Below are 20,549 nucleotides of genomic sequence, written 5' to 3'. Positions count from 1 at the left end.
TAAACCTGCTGTAACCCAAGAAAACAAGCAGAGATTTAAAGAGAACTGACCAGGTGAATGCTGGGTGGTTTTATTAAACTGTATACTGTGTGTGTGTGTGTGTGTGTGTGTGTGTGTGTGTGTGTGTCTGTTACTTCCTGTTCTCTCAGTCTTGCCTGTGGCTCTCGAACAAACTTGTTTCTCTTAAATGTTCTGAGTTCACAGTCAGTGTTCCGTTTTTATCTCTCAGGCTGACTTCAGATCAGAAGATGAGTGATTGTGTGGAGGAAGAGGAGGACAGAGCAGAGTCTCCAGTCTCTGGCTGTCTGTTTATGAAGAGTGATCAGTCTACAGATGATCTTCTGACCTTCAGTAATGAACCTGGACCCTCAGAGTCAAAGTAAGAGAGCTGCTACTAACTCATTTATAGGACTCATTTTTAGTTACCTCTAACAATACCATGTTTTCTGTTGATGTTGTGTTTGTATATTCAAATTTCTACACAAATTTATTTGCTAACTAAAATTTAACAGACTTAGTCGAATAAACTCTTCCTCTTAGTATCTGTGACAGCTGTCAGTCATAAAGGAAAATATGTAATCTAATCAAATAGGACGGTTACAATCATTTAAACCTTATTGTTGTTGACAGTAGCAGTAGTTTGTGTGTTTAGAACAGAGGTCTGCAACCTGCTGCTCCGGAGCCACATGAGGCTCTTTAGCTCCTCCCCAGTGGCTCCCTGTTGATTTTTTAAGAAATTAGTGGAAATGAATAACTGTTTTTTTGTTTACATTTTTAATTTTATTTATCATTGTTGTAGATCTATGGTACGACGGTACGACGGAGTATTAGGGCCATATTGAGGAAAATAAATAAATCTCAGATTTCGAAAATAAAGTCAGAAGTTAAAGAGAATTTTTTTTTGTAATATTCTGAGAATAAAGTCATAATATTACTAGAGTAGAGTCATAGGTTTACGAGAAAAAAAGTCCTAGTATTATGAGAATAAAGTCATAAAATTATAAAGTAGTAATTTTACGTGTTATTTTCTTTTTATCTCGTACAATTATGACTTTATTCTCGTAATATTACAACTTTTTTCTTGTAAACTTCTGACTTTTTTCTCGTAAAGTTATGACTTTATTCTCGTAATATTACAACTTTTTTTCTCGTAAAGTTATGACTTTATTCTCGTAACATTACGGCTTTTTTTCTTGTAATATTATGACTTTATTCTCCAAATCTCAGATGTTTTTCCCTCATTGTGGCCCTAATACTCCGTAGTACATTTGCACTTGGGCCCTCACTGCATTAGACTTATATACTATATACTTAGACTATAAACTTAGTTACCTTCATCACAATGCTCAAATGTTTTGCGGTTCCAGACAGATTTGTTTTTTTTATTTGCCCAAAATGGCTCTTTTGATATTAAAGGTTGCTGACCCCTGGTTTAGAGCTACCTTAATGCCCTAAAAAAGAGATATTATCAAGGATTCATGTGATATGAATAAAATCACCTTGGTGTTTGCAGAGTTCAGTTCAGACAGAGAGCAGAGTCTCCAGTACCCAGCTGTCTTCCTATGAAGAGTGACCGGTCCAAACGTGATCCTCTAAACTTCAGTAATGAACCTGGACCCTCAGACACAAAGTAAGAGCTACTACTAACTCATTTTCAGCTACCTCCACCAAAGTTTTATGTGATTTTGTTTGTATGTTAAAGTTTTTACTGAAGTTAACTTTAAGTTTTGGAATGTTTACATTTACAATCTGTGAAATGGTCTAAAGATCTGCGAATATTCTGTAAGAATGTGCTTCAAATGTGTAATTCAGTTTCTCATATTTGTCCTCAAAATATTTAGTTGGTTTGACTCCTCCTAGAATCAGCTGTTATGAGCTACTGGGTGTCATCTTGAATCAGTGCACATCATAATTGTGCAACATGTGGTGAAAAAGCATCTGTAGAAAATATTTGCTCACCTTGATTCTATGTGTTAACAGTTTGAGTTTGTTCTTTCACTACATATGTAAAATATGGTGAAGGAAAAATCTGCTCAAAGGTCCACTTACTAATGATTCAGAGCTTTCAGTTGAAAACTTTGGATCATTATTATGTGGACCTTTGAGCTTAGATTCTCTGCACCACATATTGTTTCTGAAGGTCAAGAACAAACATCTCTGGTGTAAAACTATCTGCTGACAAAACAAAGTGCATGAAATGGTCAAATGTAGATTTGTACCACTTCTGTTTTTTAGAATATTTGAATTCATGCCTTCATTTGATAGTTGACAGTAGAAAGTGGCAGAAAACACATTGATATTAAAAAGAGGAAGATCAAGGACACCAGTGTTACATGCTGTGTGTCTTAGACTGCTGGTCTTCCTCAATATTTAGACCACTTCTAACCTCAGTTCAGTCACCTCAGTGGTGATATGAATGGAGTATAGAATTTCAACAACATTTTCAATATAAATAAACATGCTGTCACTTTCTGAATCTAAATTATTTTATATGTTAACAATAAACACTTATAAAACAGGGACACTGTGTCAGACCTCTCTGACTTCTTTAGTCTTCCAGTAGTTATAGTTTATGGAAGTGTTGTCCATTAAAGCTACCATATTGGTAGCTAGCTAGTAAAATAACGTTAGCTATAACTTATTCCATAAATACTTTACTAGACTTTTGTTGACCACGTATAGCACAGATGGGAATAGTCCGAGATACCTTACTGGTGTGTTCATCACTGTGGAAACTACAAGCTAGCTGCTGCCCAAATCCTGTCATGATCTCTCCGTTCCACCGGACAACACTTCCATAAACTATAACTACTGGAAAACTAAAGAAGTCAGAGAGGTCTGACACAGTTTCCTTGTTTTATAAGTGTTTATTGTTAACACATAAAATAAATTCAGAAAGTAACAGCATGTTTATTTATATTGCAAATGTTGTTGAAATTCTATACTCCATTCATATCACCACTGACAGACAGTCACTGTTTACCGTGATGACGCTGCCACCTTGTGGTTTCCCGGAGCATCCTCTGAATATGTGTGTACATGAGCAAGTTGCAGTATTTTTATATAGTTATATAGTTCATAAAGTTATTTAGCCTCCAAAATGATATTAATGTTTTAAAAATCACTAAAAGATCACTAAATGTTCAATAAGACAGTCAGACAGGAAAAGCAGCTAATTCTTGTTTATTAAAGCAGGAGAGTTAAAATAAAGGAACATTTTCATCACAGACTGAATGCTGAATTCAAACAGAAGAGTAACAACACTTTAACTCTTCTCTGTGACCATCTGAGCTTCTAGACGTTATCGGCCAAGTCTTGATATTTTTCACCAACAATCAACAAATCATTTTAGTAATAAAGTAATGTCTCCACAGAAAGATGAAGAGGAGTCATGCTTCTGGGGAGGAGCTGATGTCCAGATCCAGAACAAGACCTGGACCTCAGACAGCCAGTCAGACCAGAACAAGACCTGGACCTCAGACAGCCAGTCAGACCAGCACTGTACGAAGTAAGACTGTAGATCGGTCTGCTGATGTCTTCATGTCTGGAAACAGGACCGTTAAGATCTTCTCCATCATACATATCTGCTCTGCATCACTCGTCCTGTGTTCTCCTTTGAGAGAAAATCTGAACCCAAAAGAAATAATTTTATATTTTTATGTTTTGTTTTTATGATAGCACTCCGTCTTTGCATTAACAATCAGAATGCTGTTTGTTCTCCATCTGCATAGATGAAGATGGGGAACTATTAAACTGTGTGTGAAGCAACAACATCACTGTTCTATCACAGACAGACAGTCACACTGACTAACAGCCAGACAGCAGCCTGAGACACAACAAGAGACACAGACTTTGAACAACAGCCCACATTAGCTTTCCTGCTAAAGTCTCCTTCTCTAACTTACAAACACACGTCTGGTCCTGCAGAGCGACACGTTGAACAAGCGACCAAACAAACACCCACTGAGGAAAGCTGCACTGCTAACATCAGTTTTCAGGCTACAGCAGAGGGCTAATTAGCTCGTCAGTTGCAGCACATTAAACATCTTAAAGAGTGTTATGATATAATATCTAATATCAACATTGGTTAGTTTAAATGTTTAACAGGGTCACTTCAGTTCCTCTGCTAACAAAACACTGTCTGCACTCAGCTGGTAAGTTTCAGATTTCAGTACATTTGTTTACTTTGTCTTTTGCTGTTTTCTGTTCTGCGTTGTGCCAAATTATGAATACATGCACTTCTACTGCAGGACAAACTGAGCTGAGCTGTAGTCACATCAGCGGTTAATTTATTTACTGATGAAAATTCAACATCTCCTTCTGCTTCACATAATAGTCCTCCACCAGCGGGGGGCTTTTATTTTGAAGCAGCTTTAGCTAACGCAGTGTATTGGTCAACAAGACAAGAACATATTCTGCATTATTTGATGAGGTTTAAATATTACAGGGAGGTAGGAACAGCCACAGTGAGCTGTTTAGATGAAGAGCTGCTGGCGAGCAGCTGAGGCTCCGCCTCCTCTGCTGTCAATCAAACATGTACACCAACACACAGTCAGAGGCTGAGAGGAAAAGGAACATTTCTGATGCTTCTCTTTACAAATATAAACTATTAACAAGAAATGTAGAAATCACGTTGACGTTAGTTTTGACTTCAAGAAGGGATGTAGACTTTATAACCTTTACTTCTTTATATGTTCTTATATTGATTATTTCCATGTTGGTAATTAAAATAAGTTTCTCTGTTTTGTCTCAAACTTTTTTCCTTCTCTTTCAGCAGATAGAGGTCTGCAGGAGGTTGTAGATGAACATAAGATCAGTCTGAAGAAAATATGTGAATGTGTGACAGAGGATGGAATTAAAAGGGATAAAACAGGAAGTAGAACCCTCCTCAATAAGATCTACACTGAGCTCTACATCACAGAGGGACAGAGTGAAGAGGTTAATACCCAACATGAGGTGAGGCAGCTTGAGACAGCTTCCAAGAAGAAGACCCTCCATGACGCTCCAATCAAGTGCCACGACATCTTTAAAGCCTTACCTGACCAACAGGGACACATCAGAGTCGTTCTGACGAACGGCGTCGCTGGCGTTGGAAAATCTTTCTCAGTGCAGAAGTTCACTCTGGACTGGGCAGAGGGCTTGGAAAACCAAGATGTCAGTCTGGTGGTTCCACTTTCGTTCAGGGAGCTGAACTTGATCAGAGATGAGCAGTACAGTCTTCTCATGCTGCTCCATATTTTCCATCCAACATTACAGAAGGTCACAGCAGAGAAGCTTGCTGTCTATAAAGTTCTGTTCATCTTTGACGGCCTGGATGAAAGCAGACTTTCACTGGATTTCAAGAACAAAAAGGTGTCTGATGTCACCCAGAAGTCATCAGTCAACGTGCTGTTGACAAACCTCATCCAGGGGAATCTGCTTTCCTCAGCTCTCGTCTGGATAACTTCCCGACCTGCAGCAGCCAATCAGATCCCTGATGAATGTGTTGACAGGATAACAGAAGTACGAGGCTTCACTGACGCCCAGAAGGAGGAGTACTTCAGGAGGAGAGCCAGTGATGAAGAGCAGTCCAGTAGAATCATCTCACACATCAAGACATCCAGGAGCCTCCACATCATGTGTCAAATCCCAGTCTTCTGCTGGATCACTGCTAAAGTTCTGGACGACATGTTGACTACAGACCAGAGAGGAGAGCTGCCCAAGACCCTGACTGACATGTACTCACACTTCCTGTTGGTTCAGACAAAGAGGAAGAAGCAGAAGTACGGTGAGGGACATGAGACGAGTCCACAGAAGCTGACTCAGGCTGACAGGGAAGTTCTTCTGAAGCTGGGGAGGCTGGCGTTTGAACATCTGGAGAAAGGAAACATGTTCTACCAAGAAGACCTGGAGCGGTGTGGTCTGGATGTCACAGAGGCCTTGGTGTACTCAGGAGTTTGTACAGAGATTTTCAAAAGAGAGCATGTGATCTTCCAGAAAACAGTCTACTGCTTTGTTCATCTGAGCATTCATGAATTTCTGGCTGCAGTCTACATGTTCCACTGTTACACAGTCAGGAACACAGAGGTGCTGGAGGCCTTCCTGAGAGAAGAATATGATGAGACGGATGATGATGATGACCATTGCTCATCTTTGGATGTCTTCCTGAAGAGAGCCATGGAGAAATCCCTTGAAAGTAAAAATGGCCACCTGGACCTGTTTGTTCGCTTCCTTCATGGCCTCTCTCTGGAGTTCAACCAGAAGCCCTTAGGAGGTCTGTTGGGTCGGACAGACAACAGTCCAGAAATCATCCAGAGAATCATCAAGAACCTGAAGGGGATGGACATGTATAAAACCTGTCCTGAAAGAAGCATCAACATCTTCCACTGTCTGACGGAGATGAACGACCACTCGGTACATCAGGAGATCCAAGAGTTCCTGAAGTCAGAGAACAGATCAGAGAAGGAACTCTCTGTGATCCACTGCTCAGCTCTGGCCTACATGCTGCAGATAACAGAGGAGGTTCTGGATGAGTTGGACCTGAAGAAGTACAACACAACAGAGGAGGGACAACGGAGACTGATTCCAGCTGTGACGAACTGCAGAAAAGCTCTGTAAGTCCAGATGTGATTAACTTTATAGATCAGTGTAGATTAGTAGTTTTGTTCTTCCAATATACATACTATAAATTATTCTTAAAATATAATATTCTTATAAGTGTTCCACGTGTTTATTACATAAATATATCAGTTGTATTTTTTCACACATGTTCTTGAGCTGTTTCAAATGTTGAGTTAAAAAATGTTTCAGTAGGTTGTGTTTCTAGCTGTCAAGTTAATGAACACTTATTCTATTTATTTCTAATAACTGTTATATTTTATAGTTTTTTCTTATTTATCTTTTTGGGTGATGGAGACGACATGTGAACCTGGTAAAACAAATAAAAAAAACAAAAGATCAGCTGGCTGGTGGAGCTCTGGGTCTAACCGGTGTAACGGCAGCAACAGAACGTTTGCTGATCCGGCGGGGAGTCGGGGCGGTCCTGGGATCAGAGCCCTGGTGCTGGGGTTTTGTTTTCTCGTTTCTGTCACTTCCAATTTAATCCAGACACTGCAGCGACCGCTCAGAGCATGTCTGTTCAGAACGGGCCGAATGCTTGGCTTGTGGTGTTGCTGCTTGCAGCTTTCTCGAGAACCGCTCATACAAAAAACTTCACACTCGACATTGCACCTCCTTGAGTCTTGAAAAATACACCTGCCATGACATAGTTGCATCACACACCCAAGTCACGGCTACAAGAAAGTCGGGGTCGGACTTTGCTGGTTGGCAGTAGATATCTCTGCAGCACAATACATTGATGTTTTTGGCATAACGTCAAAACTGGTACTTCTTCACATTCCTTTGATAATGTTAGTTAATTCTTTTACTGTTTTGAACTAAAATTATGGCCAGATCTTACATGTTGCACCTTTAAAGAACCTGGACCAAAAATTAGAAAAACTAATTTCTGTTGCCTCCACACAGATTTCCACTGTATTTATTAGGGCCCGAGCATCGACAACGTCGAGCCAGCGAAGGCCCTATTGAAACTGTAAGAATTAATATTATTCTTAAAATGAATTGCCTTTTTGAGGGCCTTAACAGGCTCAAAAAGTTGTTAAACTTTGTGCACTTAAAAAAAATTATATTTTGAGGGTCTCAGACTTGGGTGTTGCAAAATGGCTCGCTAGCGCCCCCTAGAAAGTTGAAAAAATTGAGCCTCTCGCTCCAGATTCACCTACATGTATGAAATTTGGCAGACAGATGTAACGTGGAGACGCACTTGGAGGTATGCTCAAAACTCAACAGGAAGTCAGTGGCAGGAGGCCATTTGGTGTGATTCGCCATGAAACAGGAAGTTGCTGTAACTTCAGCATACTTTGTCAAATCTGCTCCAAATTTCTCAGCCATGATGGTGGTCCAGGCCTAAGGTAATTTTCATGTCAATGTAGATTCATAGCCCCGCCCCAATACATTAGCCACGCCCCCTTTCATAAATCATGAACCATTTTACCTAGACTCTTGTGGGAGGTGTCATATCACTCAGCAGAGAATTCCTGTTAAGTTGGTATTGTTATCCCACCCCCTACACATCAGCTACACCCCCTTTTATAACTCATGAACCGTTTGTCGTAGAGTCTTGTAGCATTGCGTCATTGCACTCATCAGAGTTCCGGTTTCATTTTTCCTAACAGCATCAATCGGCGTCCCGCCGGTACCCCCAACGCGCGGGAAGGTGCGAGGGGCCGTTCATCACTGCTTGCAGCTTTAATTAGGGCCCGAACACTGACAACGTCCGGCCAGCGAAGGCCGTATTGAAACTGTAGGAATTATTATTAGGGCCCGAGCACCGACAACGTCGGGCCAGCAAAGGCCCTCTTCAAACTGTAAAAATTATTATTAGGGTTCAAGCCCCGAAGGGGTAAGTTTGTGCTGATTTCTTATTATTTGTTGTCTTATGCCGCGGCTCAAATTGCCATGAGCTAGAAATATGAAACTTGGCCCAATAACTGGAAATGATGTGCAAATGCTTCTCAAGAAATATGACCCTAATCGGCCACATGATGGCGCTGTAATTCACGGCCAAACGCGTGATTTTGGAAAGGCCACACCCCTCACACCGTAAGTCTGATTTACTTGAAATTTGACACACATGTCCAGCTCCATGTGGACCACTAATGTAACGTTTATGAGCCCATCGCTGCGCGGTGGACGTAGCATTCTGACTTTCATTTTTAGTTTGCGGTGGAAATGGAGAGAGAAGACAACACAGGACTTTGAGGCTGTTCATACAGAGTTATCATCTATCAGCCATCCAGGCATGTGTGCGTTCACCAATAAGTGAGTACGGCGTTACACTTGGTGCCTTGAGTTTATATTATGTGTTCTGTTTGTTAGCATAAAGTCCGCTAGCCACATTGCTAACGCGCTAACGGTTGCTGTCAGTAGGCTAATATGTGTAGGCTGCTCTGAATGACACTCTGTTGTGATTAGCATAGTAGTATTAGTATAGTAGTATACTAGTATACTAGTAATAGTAGCCTATAGTAGTATTAGTATAGTAGTGTTAGTATAGTAGTATGAGTATAGTAGTATTAGTATAGAATAGTAGTATTAGTATAGTAGTGTATTATAGTAGTATTAGTATAGTAGTGTTAGTATAGTAGTATTAGTATTAGTATAGTAGTATTAGTATAGAATAGTAGTATTAGTATAGTAGTGTATTATAGTAGTATTAGTATAGTAGTATTAGTATTAGTATAGTGGTATTAGTATAGTAGTATTAGTATAGTAGTATTAGTATAGAATAGTAGTATTAGTATAGTAGTGTATTATAGTAGTATTAGTATAGTAGTGTTAGTATAGTAGTATTAGTATAGTATAGTAGTAGTAGTATAGTAGTATTAGTATTAGTTTAGTAGTATTTGTATAGTAGTATTAGTATAGTAGTATTAGTATAGAATAGTAGTATTAGTATAGTAGTGTATTATAGTAGTATTAGTATAGTATAGTAGTAGTAGTATAGTAGTATTAGTATTAGTTTAGTAGTATTTGTATGGTAGTATTAGTATAGTATAGTAGTAGTAGTATAGTAGTATTAGTTTAGTAGTATTAGTATAGTATAGAAGTTTCTACAATGACGATGTCTCAGGCTAATGCTCATGTTGTGTTATAATTCAAGTGACCAACTAATTAGCAGTTTACCTTTAGGTTATGTTAGGGTGACCATATTTACAAATCCCCAAACCGGGACCCTTAAGTGTACCGCACGCTCACGCACACGTACATTCACGCACATTAGTGTGAAATAAGATAGTAACTAACAGACCGGTGTAAACACAACCTAAGCGACACATCCAACTTGGGGGATTATCAGTACTAATCTATCTCTAAACTAGATTAAAGGGAAAGTGAGCTCAATTTACCGTATTGACGGTTGCTACCAAATTTTCTGTGGATCATTATTGGACCAAGCTCATCAAAAGTTGCATAAAGCTTGTTGATATCTGTGATGGAATAATTGATACACAAGTTATCTTTGGAAGGAAGAGGTCCGGAGCTGATGATGTCTTACAAAAGAAGGTTTATTGAAGCTTGATCAAGGAGAATTGTCAGGTCTCCACAATAGATGCTCTCTGCGTGAAGGCCTCACAACTCTGCCCTTCCTCCCCGGTGCTCAGTGTCTTACCCCTTATCATGTTTTGACTTACTCCGTTCCTCTGGCATCTCTGACCCTGGTTGCCCTAGCGACTGGCTCTACGGTCTCCACTACAGGCACAGCTGTACAGATAACGGTGGCTCCTCTAGACAGGACTCCAACCCAAGAATGTCAACAGAGGGACACTCTGACAAACACTCTGACCTTTCTACCAATAAGAGAGGAATTGATGGAAAATTCCATCACAATATCTTACTTCCTTTTCCAGAAATTCACCAATGAACTTTGAGAGGGCGGGGCTTAGAGGGAAATCGCCGTAATTCATTGACCATCAGTCCAATCATCTAAATCTTGGTAGATATCTTCACTACGTGTTTGGGAATAGGCGTAACAAAGCTGTTTCAGCTCAACCTATAGGAGGCGCCACAAATACCAAAAAACTCTCTCAAAACCTTGTCGACAGAATTTCACCAAAATTGGTGCCCATGCTCTGGGGACAAGTATTAATCAAGATCTGAAGTGTTATATTGATAGGTGCATGTGGGCGTGGCCTATTGAGCATTTTATGCTAAATTATGCCTTTGCTCAATTTGCTATGAGCTGAACGATCTAGAGCAGGGGTGTCAAACTCAAATACAGTGGGCCAAATTAAAAAAATTGGTACAAGTCGAGGGCCGAACTGGTTCAATGTTTATTGCAAAACTTATTGAAATTAACTTATTGCACATATTGAACCTGGAACTAACAAAGCTTAAGTTATTGCCTATAAAAACAACATTAAACATTAAATAAATGAACAATCTGTTGCATTCATTTCTTATGGCTCTATCTGCAACTTTTCCAGAGTAATTTCTAATGAAGACATTTTTCCACAGGCCAACAACAGCCAAAAAATAATTTCCTCCAAAGAAAAACCAAACATGCCCTCTGGTACAAGAAAAAAAGTGCAAAAAGGAAACATACATTAAAGCTCAGTTTGCTGCTCTGTGATGCACACTAGTCTAAGCCAGATACTTGGCATCTCATCTTGGATGCAAGTTCATCAATGTTTGGGGTCAGGCTCTGAGCTGAGGAAATCCTCAGGATTGAGTGAAGGTGTTCATCAGTAAGACGACTCCTGTGTGATGTTTTGTTTATCTTCATCAAGGAGAACAGTTGTTCACACAGGTATGTGCTGCCAAACATAGAGAGCATTTGAGCAGCTTGGGTACGCAGCTGGGGCATTGTGTCGGGGATGAAACGTGGAAACTGTGCAGCACCCACAGAGTCATACTTTGCCTTGAGTGTGTCACTACATTGGAGTTCAATCAGCTCCATTTGGAGGTTGGTTGGTGCGCTTTCCACGTCAGCTGCAAATGGATTGCTGAGCAATTCAAACCTGCTTTTTTGGGCTTCAAAGTCGGCAAATCGCCGTGTGAAGTCGGCACCAAGTATGCTGAGTTTTTCAGCAAACTGTGCACTTGGGAACACGGCGGTAGAGACCTGCTCTTTCATAGTTTGGCAGCACGGAAAATGGCTCAAGTTTTCTTGCAGCATCTGCGTCTCCCACAGGCGCAGCTTGGTTTTAAAAGCTCTCACTGTAGCGTACATCTCTGTGATCACATGGCCTTGCCCCTGAAGCTGCAGGTTGAGCGCATTGAGATGGCTTGTGATGTCACACAGAAACGCCACTTCACACCGCAACTTTTTATCCCGGAGCTCTGTTGTGTCTCTCCCTTTGCTTTCCATGAACTGACAGATCTCCTCATGCAACTCGAAACATCTTTTCAGCACTTTTCCTTGGCTTAGCCATCGCACCTCTGTGTGATAGGGCAAGTCACCATATTCTGAACCCAACTCCTCCAGAAAAGACTTGAACTGGCGGTGATTTAAACCTTTGGCTCTTATGAAGTTAACTGCTCGTGTTATGGTGCTCATTACATGTTCCATTTTCAAGGCTTTGCCACACAACGATTCCTGGTGTATGATGCAGTGATAAGCTGTCAGCTCACCTGCGCCGTTTTCCTCCCGCATCTTCTCCCGGATCCTGCCCACCAATCCATTCTTTTGACCGCACATCGTGGGCGCTCCATCTGTCGTCAGTCCCACAAGTTTATCCCAAGGCAGCCCCATTTCATTTACACATCTGGATACCTCTTCAAAGAGATCTTTTCCCGTAGTTGTGCCATGCATTGATCTTAGTCCCAGAAGTTCCTCTGTTACGCACAGACTTGAGTCCACTCCACGGATGAAAATTGACAGCTGGGCAGTATCAGAAGTGTCGCTGCTCTCATCCACAGCAAGGGAGTATGCGATGAAATCTTTTCCCTTTCCCACCAGCTGTTGTTGTAGATTGGTGGCAAGCTCACGTACACGATCAGCAAAGGTGTTTCTGCTCAGGCTCACATTTGAAAATGCTTGCCTTTTATCTGGGCACACGACGTCGCAAACTTTCATCATGCAGTTTTTGACAAATTCTCCCTCGGTAAAGGGCCGGGCTGATTTAGCGACCTCTGTTGCCACAATAAAACTAGCCTTTACAGCAGCCTCACTTTGTGATTTGGCATTTGTGAACATAGCCTGCTGTGACACCAGACTTCTTTTCAACTCTTCTACCTTCTGGAGCCTCTGTTTCATGTCCAGATGCTTGTACCTGTCGTGGTGTTTCGCTTCATAGTGTCTTCTTACGTTGTATTCTTTCATTACAGCCACACCGTCTCCGCACACAAGACAAACAGCTTTGCCCATTATATCCACGAACATATACTCTGCCTCTCACCTGCCTTGAAAACCTCTGTTTTCAAAGTCCACCTTCCATTTAGCCATTTTTTGGGGAGTGGGATAGCTGAAAGTTAGCCACAGGTGACTAGCTCCATAAAGCTGCTGATGAGCGAGTAGTGCAAGGGCTCGTGCTTGCAGGCTCGCGCTTGCAGGTCCTCACTAGGCAACGCACTGGCAGTGCATTGTGGGATTTGTAGTATTAGTGGTGCGTGCAATATACCGACGGGCCAGCTCTAATAGTAATTAGATATTATCCTGCTGGCCAAAGATAATACCACTGAAGGCCGGGTTTGGCCCGCGGGCCTCGAGTTTGACATATGTGATCTAGAGTCATGAAACATGGTACCATAAATGATGTCCTAATGCTTCACTTAAAATATGATCTCAATTGGCCAAATGGAGGCGCTATCACTGACAAAATTTGAAAGGCCGGCCCCCTCACACTTAAAGTCCAATTGACTTGAAATGTGAGACCCTTGTCCAGCTGAATGTGCTCTATAAAAAAGCCTCTTGGCCCGCTAAAGTCCGCCAACTAGATTTTCCGCCATTTAGAATTTTTTGAAAAACACATTTTTGACATCTTCTCCTAAACCACGTATCTGATTTCTATCAAATTTCTGTGGACCATTATTGGACCAAGCTTTTCAAAAGTTGCAGAAAGTTTGTTGATATATCATTGCATTTGAAGATGTTGACCAATGAATGTCAAAAGGGCATAGCTCAACACATAAACAGACTTAAGTCAACAACCATTTGGCCCATCATCTCCAAACTTGCAAGATATGTCCACAAGAGTACCTTGAGCGAAAAAAGGTTTGAACCCGTGAACTGCTGCTTGCGGCTGTAATTATACTTTTTAGGGCCCGAGCACTGACAACGTCGGGCCAGCGAAGGCCCTATTGAAACTGTAGGAATTACTTTTTTTTCTTTTTCTCCCAAATGAATAGCCTTTTTGAGGGCCTTCACATGCTCAAAAAGTTGTTAAACTTGGCACACTTATCAGATAAGGTGAAAAATGTGATATTTTAAGGGTCTCGGGTTTGGGTGTTGCAAAATGGCTCGCTAGCGCCCCCTAGAAAGTTGGAAAAATTGAGCCCCTCGCTCCGGTTTCACCTACATGTATGAAATTTGGCAGACAGATGTAACGTGGAGATGCACAGAAAAGCCTCTTGGAGATATGCCCAAAACTCAACAGGAAGTCAGCCATTTTCCTACAGATTTAACCAGATTGATTTGAAATTTGGTCAGGACCATCTTAAGACCTTCAGGATGAAAAGTTATTCAAATGGTGATTTTCACTGAATGACCTGACCATGGCATGGCGGCCATTTTGAGCCATGAAACAGGAAGTTGTTGTAACTCCACTGTACATAGTCCGATCTGCCCCAAATTTCTCAGGCATGATAAGGGTCCAGTCCTGAGGACATTTACATGTCCATATTGAGTCACACTCACAGCGCCCCCTACTGGCAACAGGAAATTACATGTTTTCTATTTGAATGTGCTCCTCCTACCAGGTTGACCAGATCCACCTCAAATGTGGTTAGAAAAGCCTTAAGACCTTGGTGATGCATTATTGTGAAGACTGTGAGTTTTCATTGAACGGAGTTGCCGTGGCATGGCGGCCATTTGGCGTGATTTGCCATGAAACAGGAAGTTGTTGTAACTTCAGCATACTTTGTCAAATCTGCTCCAAATTTCTCAGCCATGATGGTGGTCCAGGCCTGAGGTCATTTACATGTCGATACAGATTCAGAGCCCCGCCCCCTTTCATAACTCATGAACCGTTTGTCGTAGAGTCTTGTGGGAAGTGTCATTGCACTCAGCAGAGAGTTCCTGTTTCATTGGTATGGTTATCCACGCCCCCTACACATTAGCCCCAACCCCTTTCATAACTCATGAACCGTTTGTCGTGGAGTCCTAGAGGCATCATTGCACTCATCAGAGTTCCGGTTTCATTTTTCCTGGCAGCATCAATCGGCGTCCCGCCAGTACCCCCAACACGCGGGAAGGTGCGAGGGCCCGTTAATCGCTGCTTTCAGCTTTAATTCTATTTCGTAATTGCTCTGTATATATTCTGTTTTTGTGTCTTTGAAGCACTTTGTAAACTTGTTTTAGAAAAGTGCTGTATAGATGAATTCTTCTTATTAATATGGTTCTTCTTATTATTATTGATTGAGTATGTCATTTTAGCTAAAGCAGCCACTGTGGCCACGAGTGACAATTATGGGGTAATGTTGAATGCTATGCTAACAGTGATTAGGTAGCACAAGTGGAGAATATTCATCAAGTCAGTGAACTGATTCAGTAATGTCAGCTGCACAACAACATCAATCTAAAGTTTTAACATTAGCATTAGCTTGGGTTGTGCCGGTGTAAAATATTTGAAATCGGTTTGATATTAAGCTAAACACCGGACCGGACTGGTATACCGAATTTTACCAATAGGTGTCACACTTGACTCAGCAGCAGAGAGCCCATGAATGAGAGAGGAGCGACTCTAGTCTACCTGGGGGCAGTAATGCACCTCTAAGCTGGTTTGCCAACCGCAAATAAACACTAAAGAAGAAGAAGCGGCACCACATTACACGTTACTTTGTGTGTTTTTTGGCTCATCTCTTTTGTTGGCTTGAAATCCAAAATATTGCCATATTGGTTTAGTTTTCTTTGAGACTATCTCTGGGCTTGTTGGGCAGAGCATGTTGGTGCAGTGGTTAGCACTGTCACCTCACAGCAAGAGGGTCGCAGGTTCAAATCCGGCTTGTGGCTCTTCTGTGCCCCGTGTTAGTGTGGGTTATCTCCGGGTCCTCCGTTTCATAAAATATCAACTCGTATGAAAGCACCTCCTACTGACTAATCAGAGCTAAGTGCGGTGATCGTATGATAATATTACACACATATGAAGAAGTTTAAATCATAATCCAGGCTTAAATTAACACAGTTTAAACTGACAAATGCAGGAAGGACAGCTGGATTTATGCTGTGGGTGTTTACCGCTTTGATTTATATTTTTTGATTTATATTTTTTAACTTCCTCTTGAGTCCGTTTCATACCGTCAGAGAGGAGGGACGCAGGTGAAAGAAGGTTTAAATAGTCATAGACGCCACATGATACACAGGGTAAAAAGATGAGTGATCTATTCATCTATTTCACTCTTAAACGCTATTTATATTTAGACGAGTAAATCTGACTTTTGAGTGTTCCGTTAAATTAATAAATCTGTTAATTTACGCATTCACACATCGGGAGTTTTTGCTTTCACCAGCTGTCCTTCCTGCATTTAGCAGCTTCAACTGTGTTACTGGTAGTCTGGATTATGTGTTTAACCTCTTCGTATTTGTCTAATATAACATAGTTCGCTTTTCCTTTGTTAAATGTGCCGCTCTGCCTGTCCGTCTGTGGACTTGTCCATGTCTGTGATTGGTCAGATGCTGCAAACACCTCTCCGTTCATGTGAACGCGCTCACAGCCAGACTGAGAAACCCTGAGTTGATTTACCAAGTTGATAACCAGCTTCGTAGGACCGTTTAGCGGGATCTCGTTTGTTAGGGTTAGTGAAGCCAGATAACGAGAAGATACCCTGGGTATGTTGAACTCGCTTCGTAGTACATGCCTCAGGTCTGCCATGATTCTGATCTTCTAGTAAACAAACATCTTCTTGTTTATAAACCAACATAATATCATGATATTACGTTAATCACGTTGTCATATTGCTTATTAGTAATGCAATACAGGCAGGATTTAGCACTGTGACTCTGTTGGCACAGGTTGTCGATGTAGGATACTTTTTAATTTGCCAGAAGAGTAGTAGCAGGAAATACACAGCTTCCACCAATAACAGTGGTCTGATGAATATATAACAGCAGAATGGTAGAATTCAAACTTTTTAAGAGACCTTATACACACCAAAGATCAATGTTATGTTTTTAATGCTGATACACTGATAATATCTTTATGATGACATTATGTTGAAAATAATGCAACCTTATTGGTTCGTTAATTGTGTTTGTGAGCTGAATACGTTTGATGCTCAGAAAAGAGTGTTAATGACAAAACGCCATGCAGTCATCAAAATATTTAATCATATGAATGTTTAATTATGTTCAGATCTAATATTATTACGCGATTTGTTTCATTTCTCCAATGTTTGGCAGCAGTCACTGAATTTTCCCATTTATGGACGTGAACCTGACAGCAGCAGGTAGCTAAAAAAGAGGTCATCTTTATCAACTGTATTATTATTACTTATTCACTGAGTTTTAAAAATTCTTTTATCATCAAGAAGGCCTGATGCTAACTTTGTGCAGACAGACCTGAGAACAGATCACACTGACAGACTGGACATTATGGAAGCCTCAGTGTAACTACATGTTCTCTCTCTCTATCTGCAAGATTAAAGAAAAACAAAGACTAAAAGTCAGCAGGTTTGAGAGAGAGTGATGAGAATTGTTGTTTCATGTCAAACAGTGAGATAAGATTAGCTGAACCACTGATGTGAGGTGCAAATGTTATTCAAAGAAGTATATGTCAAACTGTTAAGTCATCAAATGCATGAAGTAAATATAAACTGTCCTCTTTCATAATAACATATTTTGTAAATTTTATGTCATGACAGACTTTCTGGCTGTGGACTCTCAGATACTCACTGTGAAGTTGTGGCCTCAGCTCTGAAGTCCAACCCCTCCCATCTGAGAGAGCTGGAGCTGAGTGGAGACTACAACCTGCAGGATTCAGGAGTGAATCTGCTGTCAGCTGGACTGAAGAGTCCAAACTGTAGACTGGAGTCTCTGAGGTCAGTTCACTGACTGTAACTTATGTAGTTTGTACACACACTCTCTACACACTGGCTCTGCTCCAGATGGCTCTAGAGAGGGACATTCACGTTTTCACGTCGGCCACCGTAGCTCTCCAACATGCTTGGCACACAGGAGAGGCTTCAGTCGGTTGCAATCTCCTTACGTCACCGCCAGATCCTACACACTGGACCTTTAACCACAGACCTTATTTCAGATATCTAACTAAAAACACACTCAAACAACCCATTGACTTCCAGACGAGGGAACAGGAAGTAATAAATTGCTAACTCATTTCTGGGTTTTAGGACTCATTCCTGTAGCACTCTATTTGAACATGTCTAAAGGTGCAGCACTCAACAAACACATATTGCACCAACTTAAAGGTACATACGTTAGTGATGATTATGAACGACACCATCTAATCAGAGGTTTCTATGGCTCTAAGTTATTCCCACGTTCTTTTTGACAGCAGATCTAACTGTGCTCTGTTTTCATGTCAGCATTGTCTAATTATTTGAAGCAAAAATCAAATAAATATTCTGCATCAGAAACATCTTTGCAGGTTCATATTTTTTTCAAGTCTATCTGAATACAATACTCACATGTTCATATGTACATTCAAAGAGTTATTGATGTCTGTCATCATTCCGTCTGTCTGTGAAGCAATCCCCGTATAACCTGAGTGTTACGAGATGAGGACTAAATCCACAGTCTTGTTCTGTGTAAAATGACCTGTAAAGGTGATCTTAAACTAATCAGAGGCTTCAGCAGTCTGAGTTAGATGTATTAGGGCTGGGTGACTTGGAATAAATCAAATATCACAATACTTTTGACCAAATATCTCGATGTCGATATTGCGACGATATTGTAGGGTTGACCATTGGTGCTTTTTGATAAATAATCATCAGTAATGTGGATCTCATGACCGTGAAGTGTAAATCACAAATAATAAAACAGCTAGAACAGTCTAAGTTCAGAAAATGACTTCACTTTACTGTAATACAGCCTTTAAAACCAGGAAGAGACAACACTTATTCAATATCACGATATTACTAGGGCTGTCAATCGATTAAAATATTTAATCACAATTAATCGTATGATTAATCGCAAATCAATCACACATTTTTAATGTGTTCAAAATGTACCTTAAAGGGAGATCTGTCAAGTATTTAATACTCTTATCAACATGGGAGTGGACGAATATGCTGCTTAATGCAAATGTATGTATATATGTATTATTGGAAATCAATTAACACAAACAATGACAGATATTGTCAAGAAACCCTTTATACTGCATTTAGCATGAAAAATATGCTCAGATCATAACATGGCAAACTGCAGCCCAACAGGCAACAACAGCTGTCAGTGTGCTGACTTGACTATGACTTGCCCCCAAACTGCATGTGATTATCATAAAGTGGGCATGTCTGTAAAGGGGAGACTCATGGATACCCATAGAACCCATTTACATTCACATATCTGGAGGTCAGAGGTCAAGGACCCCTTTGAAAATGAACATGACAATTTTTCACCAAAATTTAGCGCAAGATTGGAGCGTTATTTAACCTCCTTCATGACAGGCTAGTATGACATGGTTGGTACCGATGGATTCATCAGGTTTTCTAGTTTCCTATGATACCATCTTCATCATCATCATCTTCACTCTAGCTTTAAAACTGAGCCGCTACAACCTCCGGATGATCGATTGTGTTAATGTGCTAAAGAAAATATTGGCGTTAAAAAGATTTTCGCATTAACGCATTATTAAGGCATTAACTTTGACAGCCCTAGATATTACGATATCCACATCTAAGACGATATCTCGTCTCATATCACGATATCGATATAATATGGATATATTGCCCAGCCTTAGTATGTATCTCATCCAGTCATGTTGTGTTTGACAGTTTCCTTGTTGAGCTGCAGGAGGATTAGTAACTCAAAGAGGGAATTCGGTACTAAACAGTCTGTAACTTTGATTTATCGGACTCAGACTGCTGAATCTTCATATTAGTTTCAGTTGACCTTATGAAGTATTTTCTTACAGTGTAGTTGTGTTATGAAAGGGCCACTTCACAGGAGGAATGATTACTGCCACCAATAACTCTTTAAATGTACATATGACATGTGGCTGTTGTTTATAGACACACTTGAACAAATGTGGACCTTTCCCGCAAATGACATAAACCTACTAAGCTACCAGATATAGTGAGAAGAAGGCCATGTAATGAAGTCCAACAAGTCTGATTTAATATTGATCCTTTAACTCCAGACTTGACAGAGATCAGCAGCATGTTATTGATGTTTGTTGACATGAATAGGTGTATGAATGTTGTGGTGACATTTGGATGATGTCTGTAGAAGGCTGACATGATGATCCACAATAACACAATGACAAAGTCACTCTACTCATTTTAGGGAAAAGATCATTGATTAGGACACAGTAATGTTGAGCTACACATTTAAAACCTGAACACATCTGATTGGATTATAAAGTGATTTTCATCTTCATCATTTCTTCTTTATTCAGATTGAGTGACTGCAAGTTGTCAGAGATCAGCTGTGCTTCTCTGGCCTCAGCTTTGGAGTCCAACCCCTCCCATCTGATAGAGCTTGATCTGAGTAAAAACGAGCTGCAGGAGTCAGGAGTGAAGCTGTGTGGTTTTCTGGAGAGTCCACACTGTAGACTGGAGACTCTGAGGTCAGTTCACAGACTCTGTTACTGTTATAGATCTTATGTTTAATTAACAATTTAACTTAATTTATGTACAAACTTAACTTACATCCATAAAGTTGTTAATGTCCTTTTCTTCAT

At 40.5% G+C, this 20,549-nt stretch overlaps 1 protein-coding gene across 1 annotated transcript in view; it reads left to right on the top strand.

The window, feature by feature from the left end:
• The first annotated feature begins 248 nt into the window (after positions 1 to 248).
• LOC119480345 (protein NLRC3-like) overlaps positions 249 to 20,549 on the top strand; it is a 36,413-nt gene continuing 16,112 nt past the window's right edge. Inside the window, exons 1-6 of the mRNA XM_037756517.1 lie at positions 249 to 303; positions 1,546 to 1,630; positions 3,375 to 3,508; positions 4,775 to 6,593; positions 17,554 to 17,730; positions 20,265 to 20,435. Coding sequence (XP_037612445.1) covers positions 249 to 303; positions 1,546 to 1,630; positions 3,375 to 3,508; positions 4,775 to 6,593; positions 17,554 to 17,730; positions 20,265 to 20,435 — 2,441 coding nt within the window. The remainder of the gene's footprint in view (positions 304 to 1,545; positions 1,631 to 3,374; positions 3,509 to 4,774; positions 6,594 to 17,553; positions 17,731 to 20,264; positions 20,436 to 20,549) is intronic.

Source organism: Sebastes umbrosus, chromosome 21, assembly GCF_015220745.1.
Source record: "Sebastes umbrosus isolate fSebUmb1 chromosome 21, fSebUmb1.pri, whole genome shotgun sequence".
Taxonomy (NCBI): domain Eukaryota; kingdom Metazoa; phylum Chordata; class Actinopteri; order Perciformes; family Sebastidae; genus Sebastes; species Sebastes umbrosus.
Note: the sequence above shows the minus strand (reverse complement) of the source record. Positions and strands in the feature narration are given on the sequence as shown.